Source organism: Olea europaea, chromosome 11 (assembly GCF_002742605.1).
Source record: "Olea europaea var. sylvestris chromosome 11, O_europaea_v1, whole genome shotgun sequence".
Lineage (NCBI taxonomy): Eukaryota > Viridiplantae > Streptophyta > Magnoliopsida > Lamiales > Oleaceae > Olea > Olea europaea.
The window spans coordinates 22,052,686-22,067,165 of NC_036247.1; the positions used below are offsets into that span (position 1 = coordinate 22,052,686).

The 14,480-nt window shown below is 39.8% G+C and overlaps 1 protein-coding gene across 1 annotated transcript; it reads right to left on the bottom strand.

Moving 5' to 3' along the window:
* Positions 1-9,905: 9,905 nt before the first annotated feature.
* On the bottom strand, positions 9,906-13,966 carry LOC111403776 (transmembrane 9 superfamily member 8-like). The gene is made up of 6 exons (XM_023032397.1): positions 12,525-13,966; positions 12,253-12,362; positions 12,057-12,162; positions 11,855-11,967; positions 11,611-11,761; positions 9,906-11,522 (listed from the first exon to the last, which is right to left on the bottom strand). Exons 1-6 carry the CDS (start codon positions 12,693-12,695, stop codon positions 10,365-10,367), a joined length of 1,809 nt encoding a protein of 602 aa, XP_022888165.1. The 5' UTR covers positions 12,696-13,966; the 3' UTR covers positions 9,906-10,364.
* Between the last annotated feature and the right edge of the window lie 514 nt (positions 13,967-14,480).

The window sequence follows — 14,480 nt, forward strand, 5'->3', positions numbered from 1 at the left end:
TAGATTCCCTCATGGGTTTTCCTGAATATGTACGTGGTCTCTTCGCCTCCTACGCATCGAAGAAGCGGTGAGGCGAAGCCTCTCTTGTAAAGGGTATCTTCTTGCAGGACGAAGTGTGCAACCCTTCTTCTTAACCTCCTCGCCTCGCCCCTAGAAGCAGGCAGTGTTTGATCCTTCAGGTAGGTGATGATAGGCTGCATCCATAATGGGGTGCCTTCTATCCCTAGTATCTCTTTACCTCTGGAAGTGGAGGGCTTTGATAAGTGCTCAATAGGGACGACCTTTAGCAGCTCTGAATCCATGCTGTTGGCCAACTTTGAAAGGGCGTCTGCATGGGCATTCTTTAGACGGGGGACTTGAGTCAGTTCGAACTTTTCAAAATGAGGAACTATGTCCAGAACCAACTTCAAATACGCAATCATGCTACCATCTTTGGCTTCGAAGTTTCCATTGACCTGATTTACTATAAGTTGAGAATCACTCTCGCTAGGAGCCTTCTGACCCGCATCTCCTTGGCAAGTCTAAGGCCTGCCAAAAGGGCCTTGTATTCAGCAGCTTGTTCGAGGCTTTGAAGCCAAACCTCATTGCACAATTTAGCTTGTGGCCTTCCGAGCTTTCCAATACGATCCCTGCCCCAGCGCCAGTCTCTCCTGAGGACCCATTTACGAACAGTTTCTATGTGGAGGGCTCGGCTGGTTCCATTATCGCCTCCATTTCTGGGGCTTTGGCAAACTCAACCACAAAATCAGCAAAGGCCTGACCCTTGATGGCATGTCGAGGTCGGAACGTTAGATCGAACTCACTGAGCTCGATTGCCCATTTTAGCAGGCGTCCTGATGCGTCTGTTTTCTGCATCACCTGCTTTAGTGGGAAGTTGATGAGAACTTGTATTAAGTGGGCCTGGAGTATGGCCTTAGTTTTCTTGAGGCTGTGATAAGGGCGAGTGCTAGTTTCTCCATGTTCGGGTAGCGTGTTTCAGCTGAGAGAAGTGCTTTGCTGATGTAGTACACGGGCAATTGGCGTTCATTTTCTTCTCTGACTAGGACGGCACTGACCGCTACGTCCGAAACCACTAAGTACAGTAGTAGAGACTCATCAGATTGAGATTTCGACAAGAGGGACGCCTCTCCAAGGTGCTTTTTCAGAGCCTCGAAGGCTTCTTCACACTCCGAAGTCCATTGAAATTTCTTTCCTTGTTTCAGCACATTGAAAAAAGGTAAGCTTTTATCTGTGGCCCTGGAGATGAAGCGACTGAGTGCGGCTATCCGACCGTTGAGACTTTGGACCTCCTTTAGTTTCTGGGGTGACCTCATCTCTAGCAAGGCCATTACTTTCACTGGATTTGCCTCAATTCCTCTTTGATTGACAATATACTCCAAGAACTGACCCGATGCCACTCCAAAGGTGCACTTGAGGGGATTCAATTTCATATTATACTTTCTAAGTATCTGAAAAGTTTGGTCGAGGTGACTTACGTGTTTCGCTGCCTGGAGGCTTTTGACCAGCATGTCGCCAACGTAGACCTCCATGGTTTTGCCAATGAGTTCGACAAACATCATGTTGACCAACCTCTGATATGTAGCTTCGGCATTCTTCAATCCGAAGGGCATGACTTTGTAGCAATACAGACCCCTGTCTGTAATAAACGACGTAGCTTCCTCATCAGGTCGGAACATGGGTATCTGGTTATACCCTGAGTATGCATCCATAAAGCTCAGTAGCTCATGTCCTACAGTAGAATCCACAAGTTGATCTATTCTTGGAAGTGAGAAGCTGTCTTTGGGGCATGCCTTATTTAAGTTCATAAAGTCTACGCATACCCTCCACTTTTCGCTGGGCTTTTTCATCAGGACCGGGTTGGATATCCACCTTGGGTAGATGGCCTCTCTTGTGAAACCACTGCGACTAAGTTTGTTCACTTCGTCCTTCAGTACCTCGTACCTTTTCGGATTAAGGGCACGCCTCTTCTGTCTATGAGGGGCATAGGAGGGGTTGATGTTAAGGTGATGGCAATTGATCCTAGGATCTATTCCCACCATATCTTCATATTTCCATGCGAAGACATCCAAGTTCCCTTTCAGGAAGCTTATCATCTCTGCTTTTGCTTTAGGGGACAAGGACTTTCCTATACGGAAGACCTGACTGGGGTCTTCTGGATTGGCGGGGAAAGTCTCCAATTCTTCCATTGGGGTCACATTTGGTTCAGAGTCAATTATTCAGGGATCTAACTCATCAAGGGGGTGTCCTTGTTCAGGGGCCTCTTCCATGTCGACGTCTCCCTCTTGTTCAGAGGTATGCCCTTGTTCAGGGGCGTCGAGCATTTTCACGTCCGTACTGACTTCAGCGGGAACCTCAGTTAGGATTACATTAATAGTTCAGGGCTCAGACTTTCGTAACGAGTTTAAGTAGCATGCCATGGAGCCCATCTGATCGCCTCGGACCGTCACAATCCCATGTTCGATTGGAAATTTCATGCACAAGTAGTGGATGGACGTGACAGCCCAAAGATCTTTCAAAGCGGGTCTGCCCAATACTCCATGATAAGCCGATCTGTGATCTACCCCCAAAAATTCCATGAAGTGTTGGGACACTAGGGGTGCTAAACCCATCTCGACGGGCAAAGTGATCCGCCCTCGTGGGATGATGTTGTCCCCAGTGAATCCGAATAGTGGGCCGGTCATGGAGATCAACCCATGTTCAATTTGCATTTTATCAAAAGTTGAGCTGAACAATATGTTCACGGAGCTGCCATTGTCAACAAGCATGCGTTTTAATCCGTTCCTAGCCACTATGGCTCTTACAACCAATACATCACAATGGGGGTGGTGAACCCCCTTTGAGTCTTCCTGGGAGAAGGTGATTGGGGCCATCCTATCTGCTGCTTGCGACTCGTTGACAATGTAAGTGATCATTGGTGGGTCCTTTGCTTCCCTTGTGTAATTTCTCTGGGCATTCCTGGTGTTGCCACCGACGTGGGGTCCCCCAATGATAGTATCAATTTCCTTGATGACCTGGCTCCCAGAAAATTGGGCTTGGTTTCCCTATCTTGATTAACCTCGGTCCCTTGATTCTCTTCTCCGAGGAGATTGTTCCCTGTGTCCTCTATCCCCCCTCCTCGGGGAAGCGGATCTGCAAGGATATTCGTTCCTCCTAAAAGGGTGTGGGTTGCTTCGATCAGGGCGTCGATTGACATCTCGGCACTCACTAGTGTCATGTCCATAGAGTTGATGGAACGTACAAAATATTGCCCCTTCGAAGGGTCTATTTAACGTCTTCTTCTTCTTCTTCTTCTTCTTCTTCTTGTTATCAGCTCTTCCAGATGGTCCCGCTTCGGCAGGGGCATTCTCATATGCCAACACTGGTACTGCATTCAATGTGGCGGATGCCAGGGCCTGTCCGGATGTGGAAGCTATTGTATGACCTGCTTGGGTCCATTGCTGAGTAACAAGGTGTGCTGCGGGTTCTCGACTTACCTGCCTCTGAGGTGGAGGGAGTCCCTGCGCGGCACGGTTGCGATGATCAATCATTTCTTCACTAACAATTTTCACTCTCATCATTTCCACCAACTCGTCATATGTGGAGGGATTCTTGCTGCGCACGTCCCTCCAGAACAAAGTGTTCATGTTGAGCCCACCTTTCAGGGCTGAAAGGGTTTCTCTGTCAGTGACCTGTTCGCAGTAGGTGATTTCGTCTGTAAACCTACCGAGATAGCTTTTCAGCGTCTCCCTAGGGGCTTGCCTCATATCTTATAGGCGTTGCACTGGTGCCTCTCCTTCCCTGCGTGAGAGGTACTGGTTCAAAAATACTTTCTTCAAATCTGGCCAACTTCTGATGCTTAGGGGAGGAAGCCTGCTGTACCATACTTCGGCGGCCCCGCCTAGTGTTAAATGGAAGGCTCTGCATTTCAAAGCAGGCGAGGCTCCCCTTAGGCTCATCTGTGTCATGTACTTGGTGAGGTGCTTCTCCGGGTCCCCCTTTCCTTCATACTTGGGGATCTTAGGGAGCATGAAATTCGCTGGCATTGGGAAGTTTCGGATCTCCCTTGAGAAAGAGAGGTTATCATCATCATCGTCAATCTCATAAGATCGACAGGGCCCATCTGACCCTTCATCATCTTGAATGTTCTGGGGAGGTGGAGGCGCTTCTCCTCGATTTTCCCAATCGACTAGGTTCCTCCTGTCCCTCCTATTTCTAGGAGGAGCCTGCTCTTGTTCCTGATCTGGATGAACCGATCTTCTCATCGGATGGACCCTAGTGCTAGGGTCCTCCCCTATCCGGTCGAAGACGCTTGCCTACCTTTGTTCCTCGTATTCTTGAGGGAAATTGTTCCCCAAGTGTGGTTCTGATGGTTGGCTCCCTTGCACATAAGATGTGGCTTCAACGTTCATCTCTCTTTTGAGGGGACATTCTGTGTGTCGGCTCATGTGGCCTCGGGAGTGAGATACAGGGGCTTCCCGCACCGGATAAGATCCTAGGGGCATTTGATAGCCCTGATGACCTTGGGCTTGCATGAGGAGTTCATGCATTGCCATATTTTGAGCTGCGATATTTCTCATACCCGCAGCTATCTGAGTCATTCCTTCAGTGAGTATGGCTGTTCTTCCACCTCGACGACGCCGATGATGTGGTCTCTGATGAGTAACATTGTTATGGAGTACCTCTTCTTCAGAGGCCTCTCTCATGGGGTTGTCGTCTTCATGACTATTGTTCATCCTATCTCCTTTTTCAAGGGTGATGAAAACTTGTATTGTAACTCGACTTTGTTCTTTCTTAAGAACGTCCCCTTTTCAGGGTTAGTCGCTAGTTTTTCGGTAACTTCTCCGGTGAAGAATGCAGAACTTCAAACGGGAAGTTTTCCACAGACGGCACCAATCTGTTGACCTCGAAAATTGGACCTTCCACGTGGCCAACTGAGAGCTACTCCACGTATTCCTCCCCGCGCACAATCAGCGAACGGTCAGACGCGCACGATCGGGACCAGCGAGGGTGGTGGCGACCGTATACACTCTGACGGTCAAGTCAGGTTTAGGTGGTCGGAACAGTACCCAAGGGTTGTGCAAAACAATGATAAGGGGGAGGAGAAAATATATAAGCTTGCCATGGAGTGCTATGTAGTAAGAGTTTCATTACCTTTGCCTCTTGTCAAACCTTGGGTATTTATTGGTGGGATGAGCCGTTGGATGTGGGACACGTGTATACATCTAACGGTATGAGGCGTCCGCTCATAAGCGTCAATTAGTGGCGTCTGTAGAGTAGGCGGACAGCTTGTTTCTCCTGAGTTGAATTGACATAAAGTTGATAAGTCACATCAACTAATCTCATGGAGACGTCAAATCAATTTAAACCTTAGGTGCAGGGAGGATCTTGACTCAAATCTCTTTCTGAAATTGGCGGCAGGTCTTTTAACAGGGGTCCACTTGGCCTCGGCCTTGGGGGCGAGGTGCTTCGGTCAGGTCAGTAGTAGGGATCGCCTGTACTTTCGCAGCGTGCTACTAGGTTGTGGTCATTGGTGATATCACTTCGGAAACACTTCGCACAGGTCTTTATCAGGTCGGAATATATGGTGGTAGATGTTCCGAGGCGGTTCAGATGGGGGCGTAACACTCATGAAAGTAGAATTCAATTGATTTGGATGACATCAATAAAGACTTGCCTTGTTACTTTCTTTGGCAAGTGCAATGGACGCCACCTACAATTTAAGACGCACTAAATATATTATTAGACAAATAACAAACTATTTAAATTTTGGCTTATCTATCACTTTTTAGAATTTAGAAAACACGTTCACTTCTATGTACGGATTGTATGTATAGCGATTGGGTGCAAATATTAGTTGAGCACCCCCCTTTCTGCTAATCTTGGAAAGGACAAAGTAGAACTAGTGAGTTTATTTGAAAGAGTTAAGGATGAAAGACGTTCGGCGGGTTCTTCTTCTAACATGTCAATTGCATATAATCCAACATCGGACGGAAGTCCGATTGGAATGCCTTCAAAATTAGTTAAATATTTTTTCGATCATCAAATGCTTAGGAGCGCAGAACCCCATTGATCTTATACAATTTAATTTACTTGATTTTTTATGAAAAAAATGAGCAAAAATACTCTGTTGTTTTTGTCATTACAAAATATTTACTAACATATTCAATACTGAAAGAAAATATTTTGGAAGCAGTGATGTGCGCAAGGGATTGACAAGACGCAAAGTTTCAAATACAACATAAGTATGAGGAAATTGCGTGTAATCGAGTAAATGATATTTAATTTTGTTATATAATCAAACTTTGTTATTTTCTTAATAATATTTTGATTTTAAAAAAAAAAATTGTACACACAACAACTTGTTCGTGTATAATTTTAACTTTGCCTACTTAAAAATTAAGTAGTCGATCCCAAACTCAGATATAAGAGGGGGGTTTTCAAAATAAAATTTTAAAAAATTAAATTCAAATCTCAAATCAATTCTTTTTTCTTTGAATCAAGCCTCCAAAAACTATTTGGCTACATGCTTCATTGACGATACCTGGAACTTGAGGAAATTGATTATTTGTTTTTGGAGGCTTGGTTTTAAAAAAAAAAAATTGTACACGTAAACTTGTTCGCGTACAATTTTAAATTTGCATATTTGAAAATTAAGTAGTAGGTCCCAAGCCCCAATAAGAGGAGAAGGGTTTTTTACGAGTGTGTTTTACCCACGAGTTTTATGCTATTTTAATTTGATTATGAGTTAGATCTTATGTGTATTGAACATATTTAATTTATTTATTAGTGTTGTTTTATAGAATTGATGAGATGGTGTAAATGATGGTAAAAGTGGAGAAAACTAATGGCTTGAAACCAAAAGATTAGAAAAGGAGAAGAAAAATGGCAAAAAAGTTTATTTCCTACATCGAAAGAAGAGAAAGGAGAATAAGGATGGAGGATGACGTTAAACGAAATAAATTGGCAGCATTGTGGCAACTTTGTGGCACCTCAATGCCACTATTACACAGGGGAATAGACGTGTGGCACCGCTGCGCCACAACGCCAACAAAGAAATTACGCGACGCCATTGCCAAGCGCCCTAGGCGCTGCCTGAGAACTTTTTGTGCATGTTTTTTGGTCTATTTAAAAGTCCATAAAATTTCAACAGCAATCAAAAAAAAAAAAGAAAGGAGGCAATTATAAATACAAAAAATGAGGCAATTGAAAGGAGTTCCACACATTGAGATACACAAGAACACAACTTGAGATTGAGAGAGCAAAATCAAAGGAGAAAAACAATAAATCAAGAGCTAGGGTTTGGAATCAAGATTTGAGGCAAAAAGAGGAACTTGGTGTAAGATTCATTCACTTTTCCACCTATCAATTCAAAACCCGGTAATGTATTTCTTTTTCTTCTATTATTATGAGTAACTAAGTTTTTCATTAGGGCAAATAATGTAATCTTTGAGACCCTTTATTTTTTATATTCTAGATTCAAGTTCTATCATTATATATGTGTTGATTTTAATTATTTATCTAATGCTTTGAATTATTTGATCAATAATTCAATAATTTTGTGAATTTATTACAAAATAATAGGTGCGTTTGAGATTTAGACTGCAGAGTAAAATTCGATAATTTAGTATAACATGTAGAGATACCTATACTAGTTATTGTAGTCGTTATATGAATTCTTAGAACCAATATTTCGTATAACTAAGATTCATCACATATAGATATGTGATCGCATTAGTTAAATAGGCTCAATAAGGACTCGGGAGGGGTAAATTGAATACAATAGGAGAATTCGATCAAACACTACATTAGGTTACGAATCTTGAATTAAGATTTGAAGGTTATTACTAGATGAGATTGTTATGCCCTAACATCTATTTCATATTTGAATTTTCAATTCGATCTTTGTATGCATATTGCTATTTTCAAGTATTTAAGTGAAAAAAAAAGTCACAATAAATTATAATTCTTTGTTTATTTTCATGAAATGGAGAAAGAAAAATTAAATTAAGTATTAAAGTATAGTCATCGTAAGAACGATAATTCGGACTCAAATGGTTCACTATATTACTTGTTACGACATGGTACATTTGCAATAAAAAAACACAGTGGTTTAAAAAAAAATTAAATAAAAAATTATCTCTAATTTCAAATTTTCAAATCTCAATTGCTCAGCATCTTGGTTGAGTCTAGTTTTTTTGTTTTACGAGTTTTATCTTACAAGTTATGGGTTCATCTGCTTCATTCTTCATGCAATCAACTTGACTGCATGGAGAAAAAAGTGGGTGAGAAAAAGATTCCTAGAACTAAATTTTTTGACACAATCAGAATGTTCTCTACATATGTATATATTTCAAATCTCAATTCAATTCTCTACATCTTTATACATTTCAAATCTAATTTCAAATCTTCTACACAGGGGCGAATTCAGAAGTTCAACCTAGCACGGGCGGTCATCGACCGTTCAGCCGCAATAAAATATTAAGAGCCCATTTGATACCATTTATTTATTTATTGCGTTTTTCCCAAAAAGTATATTTTGGAATGGTGATTTGATGGAAAATGTGTAGCTAAAAATAAATAGAAGTTTTGAATTTACGTGTAATATTATTTTATTGAAAAATGTGTGGTTAAAAAGAACAGAAAAAATATATTTTGAAAAAAATGAAAATCAAACAAAATCTAAAGTTTAAATATAACAGTTATTTTGTTCAAATTGAATATATAATTTTCTTATAAGAATAAATTGGATTCATCGAATGTCATTGTTGTCAAGTTTTGTATAATTTAAAGGAAGAGCGCGTGTTCGAATCTTTGCAATTGTACTTGCAAACCAGATAAAACCTACAAATATTACTTTGTTAAACACAATGGCAACAACCAACAAGTGGTGTAATGGTCAAGCTTCCAATACCTCTATTAAATAGGACCCGAGCTCGAGACCCCTTTGGTCCACCTCCTATCTAATTTTTGTAAAAAAATATAGAATAAAAGCATTGTAAAATAAATGTTTGCTGGCAAGGGGATTAAAACATGAAACATCCAACACAAACATACAAGCTCCAACCATCTAAGCTAGAAGCCACGACTGAGAATAAAATGAAATACCAATAATATAACTTAAAATTTAATCTGTTTCCAACAAAAAATACTCCTCCCGACGGATTCAACACGGGCGGCCACTGGGGCTCGCCAAGTGCTAGATCCGCCCCTGCTTCTACATCTTTATACATTTCACATTCATACAATTCATTTATTCAAATTTCAAATCAATTCTCTACATTTAATTTAACGAAAATAAAGAATGCTTATTATTATTATTATTATTATTATTATTATTATTATTATTATTATTATTATTATTATTAATCAAGCATCTGAAAATGAAGAATCCATTTTCTCAAATTTTAGGTATCGTTAATGAAGCACAATGCCAAACAAATACCTGGAACTTGACGTGGATTCTTTATTTTCGGATACTTGATTTATTTGAGTAAGATCCTGTGCTTGAATCTCTAGACATGAGATCAGAATCTTCTTCTTGAGCTTTATCTTTAACTTTCTTAGATACCAACATCCCTCAATCAAATGATATTATTATTTACTTATGGTAAAATGACTTATGTAGCTATTAGGAAGGGGAGGTTCGGTGGTGGAATACCAAATCAAATGGTAGAACCCTGCCAGGGTTTAGAGACGCCATCACATTTTTCCTAATTATGTGGCACAAATTTGGAGGATCATTTCTCATTATATGTCACATAATCCATAAATTCTCGTCATAGAAAGCATTATGGATTTATCACCATAACCATTATCATATGTATAAGCCTATTTAAATGAGAAAGTTTGCAACATTAGTTGAAATGCTAGTTAGAAGTCTTTCAAAAACCATACTGCTTGCCTCCAATCTGTTGTAATTTATCTCGTCAAAAAATTATGACATCTTTATTAGGAATACAAAGCAACACACCCAAGTTATCCTTAAAAATGAGGATAAATCTGCCGTGTATAAACGTCGCAAATTGATCAGTATGATGTTGAGGAGTAGGTATACCGTTCTCTCCAGACACGAGTGTAACCATTAGAATAAAATTTACAAAGCGCTAAAACCGGGGCTTTACACAACCTATTGAATTGCCCCGGCATCCACGCAGAAGGTTTCATAAGGAAAACTACCAAAAAAATAAAAATAAAAAAATGCACAGGAGATTCAAACTCGAGAGGTCTGTGTGGAAGATTGTAAAAAGCAAACTTCTGTCTTTAAAGGTTTTGGAGCTCAACCTCGGCAATGAGCAAAGTCACAATAAAGGTCGTGTAAACTGCAAAACCAACCTGTTCATGTTTTCTTCAAGAACTTTTAACACTAAATATTCACACGGCATCGCCTAGTCAATCTTCACTGATGAGTAGATGAGCCTTGTGAACCAGAAACATGCATAGAATCCTATTGTACCACTCAGCACGAAGAAGGCATATGAAGCAATCAGCATGTATCCGAAGTACAGAATACCAGATATCGGTTTTGTTATGTTTAGCTTCGTGAAGAAGTAGAAAGCTGTATAAAGAAAGAGGTATAGAGCTGATGAGCCTGAGGTCAGGTATGATCTCCACCACCAGAGGTAATCCTCACTGCATAGCTGGAAATAGCAAAGCACGATTGTGATCTCTGCACAAGTGACAATGAGGATGATGAACACAAGGAAGAGAAAGCCAAAAATATAGTAGAACTGATGCAACCAGATTGATGTCAGGATGAAGAACAGCTCAATAAACACTGCCCCGAATGGGAGTATGCCTCCAATCAAGATAGAGAAGACCGGGGTCATGTACCAGGCTTGCTCGGGTATTTGCCTTGGAATTTTATTGGTTTTAACAGGATCCTCTATAGCTGGCTTTTTAAATCCAACATAACTACCAACAAAAACGAGTGGAACAGAAATGCCGAACCACAAAAACATTAATGCAAACATGGTACCAAACGGCACAGCCCCTGATGATTTCTCACCCCAAATTAGAGCATTCAAGACAAAGAAAATGGCAAAGACAATTCCAGGGAACATGAAAGCCGTTCTAAGAGTGATTTTCTTCCATTCTGTTCCCTTGAACATCTTGTAGAGACGAGCAGAGGAGTATCCAGCAAAAAGACCCATAAACACCCAGAGAAGAAGCATAGCTGTCATCAACCCTCCTCGGTTAGAAGGGGACAGGAACCCAAGAGCAGCAAAAATCATCATAACCAGTACCATTCCAAAGAACTGCACACCACTTCCAACATAAACACAGAGCAAATCAGAGTTTGTTGGCTGCCTGAAAACATCCCCATGAACTAATTTCCACCCAGTTTCTTCTTGAGCTTCTTCCTGGGTCTCTAGCTGGTTATAATTGGAGATGTCACGATAGAGGGTCCGTAACATAATCATTGCAACCATTCCAGACAGGAAAAGAACAATCATTAAAGAATTTACAATTGAGAACCAATGGATTTGGTCATCAGCCATCAAAAGATAAGTGTCCCATCTAGATGCCCACTTGACTTCGCTCTCCTGAAAGGCAAAACAAAAGTAATACTGACCATTGCTCCTACTTTTGCACATATTATTATTCTATCCACAACGATTTAGGAAGCATTACCTCAAACTCTACATCGTATGTGAAGATAATTTCCTTCTTATCTTCAACTTCCTGAGGAGAGTCCGAGCTCGTTACAGTTCGATTAGCATGAGGATTGCAGGTTGTTAATCTTGTTTTATTATCCCAATCACCCTCGTATTCATGCTTAACACTGGAGGCACAAAGAGTTAAGAGAATCCAACATCAATAAAAGGTCCAAAAATACTTGTGAAGCACAGAAATGAGCAGTTTGCTATCATTTCACCTGAATGGCTTGACTTCAAATCCCACAATTCTTGCAGCACCGGTTTGTTCATCCTTGTGAAATTTTACAGTAAATGTCAAATGATTGTGAATGAAATACTTCTCCTCCTTGCTCTATGTCAACCAAAAAAAGTGAAGGAGTCAATACTCTATCTCCTGTCACGAAAAGATATTGGAGTCCAAAAGCAAAGAAATTTACTTACACCTGTGTATTGTCCCTTGAGACCAACACGGAAGCCGTGCTGATACACCAATGAATCTATGTCTGATCTTTTATAAGGCACGACTAGAGGTAGATTATCTAAAATCCTGTTGGAAAAGAAAGCATCAAAAGTAAAAAGTCGGATGTACAATAAGAGATATTTAGAATGCATAAAAAATTTCAACAAGGTTGTTTACATGTTCACCAGGTAATCATCATCTATCCTCTCTTTAAATTCCTTTGCTTGTTTCGCATCAAGTGTAATACGGCAAACAATATTGCACATCTGTGGTTCTCGCATTTTAAACTGCAAAATTAAGCTTCCGTGAGGAGTTCACTCTCTCATACATAACACATATAACACTTCCTTGTCTGAAAAATGACCCAGGCAGTAATTGGTTTGATTGAGTAAATTGTAGGGAAGAAAGGGATGAAAAACATAAAGAAAAGGGCAATAACGGAGACTTACCAGATAGGGAGAGTTCTCAATGCGATCACCACGAAGAACTTCCCCAAGATTCTCAGCACTGTCCATGATTTTTTCTGGTTTACAATACGGAAGGGAATAGAAGGAGTAAGGAAGTTGAGTTTTTATAGAGGTCAATTTGTTTACTTTGACATTCAAAAGATCGCCCTGCATCGAAGAAACGTCAAACAGATAATTCACATAGGGACAAATTCAACTAGAGCCCAAAGGCAGGGCACTACACTCATGTAATTATAGAAAGTATTGTACTGTTCACATATTTCAGAGTTCAGGTACAGAAGCTTTAAAATGAAAATTGTTTAAGTGGGCACAAATGAAAATTTCGTACTCTCGAAAAGTAGAAACCAAGATGCACCTAAATAATTGATTGGTTAAAAGTTAAAGCCATCCACTTTACATACGTGATTCACACATACAATTACAATTTGAGAGAGAGTATTTTTCAAATTTAGACCATTAAATAGTGACTTTCCAATCTTCTAAATCAAGTAATAATCCAAGGAGAGCAAGATTATGCAACAGAGAAATATATGTGCAAACAAGTACCTATGCAGGTAAGATGCCTGTGAAAATGGAGTTCTAAACATGTCGTTAATATTTTCTATCTGGGGACATACATAGACTGCTCATACAATGTATACTTATTTACATGTAATTTTCCTCTTACAGCGGAAACAGATATTTTTTTTAATATATGTGACACAATGACATCTTCACAAAACTCTACTTCCATAAACTTGATGTCAAACTACTGCCACGTGAATTCTCCAAATGTTTGAAGGGGGCTAGAAGATGTAAAGGCATATTGTTAGAATATGACCATTTATTTCATCAATTCAAGAATATTTTTGGTACTTCTTCTTCTCTAAGGGCCCCAATTCTTCACGGGTTTTCATGGGTGGGGTAACACGTGATAAAACCAGTTGGGTTTTAGAAGTTAGGGCTAGCTGGGGTGGAGGGTAAGAAAACTAGATGGATAATTGGAGAGGGTAGCCAGTGGCAGTTGGAAGGATATAGGGGAAAGGGAAATTTTGGATTCCCATACAAATATGATGGGCAAACCAAGCTTTTTAATTTTAATTTCACTCATGCTGTTTGATAAATAAACCCAGCTCCGCCTGCCAATTTGTAGTGCATGGAAGAAACATCTACATATATAATTCATCCAGCATCACCATGCTTCCAAAGAAATGCAGGATGAAACGGAAAAAGCTATCAACCAGACTCATCTCTGTGCACTAAGTGCCTATAGAAATTCAACATTACTTCTCTTTTTTTCACAAAGAGATAGGTTAGCCCCAGGTGCAGCTGTTGTTAGACTACCATATGAAGTGTTGAACAAAGAATCTGTAGATTGATTGGTTGCTTGGCAACATATTTGAGAAAGGTTTTAAATATTTTTATAATAAACCTTTTAATACATTTGTTTGTTATTGATTTTACATTGAGAAAATCTCCACAAATTACATAAAATTTCATTACTTAATAAACATATTAAAAGTACTTTAAGATATTTTTATCGTTAATACATAAATAACTAACTTAATCATAGTCTGAGTAAAATACTTGCTCTCAAAAAACATAAACACACTATGAAATTACAATTAATAATAAATGCTATCATAATTACATTATTAAATTCCCTTTACATATTAAAACTAATTAGATTAATCTCCATCTGTCATCAATGAAATATCAAGTTATAATTAAGCCAAATCATTGAGATCCATTTTTACAAGATCATTGCTTCCCTAACAGCTTCCTGCAGAGGCTTGGAGCTTATTCTTTTAAACCTCTAGAGGCTGTAAAAGAGTGTTGACTTCAGCTTTATTTGTAAGTGTGCGAAAAATGTTGGGGCCAAATAGCTACAAATATCAGCACTTAATTCTCATAGCATAAACGCGTAGCTAAGGTGCGAAGTGGCAGCAGTAAAAGGGT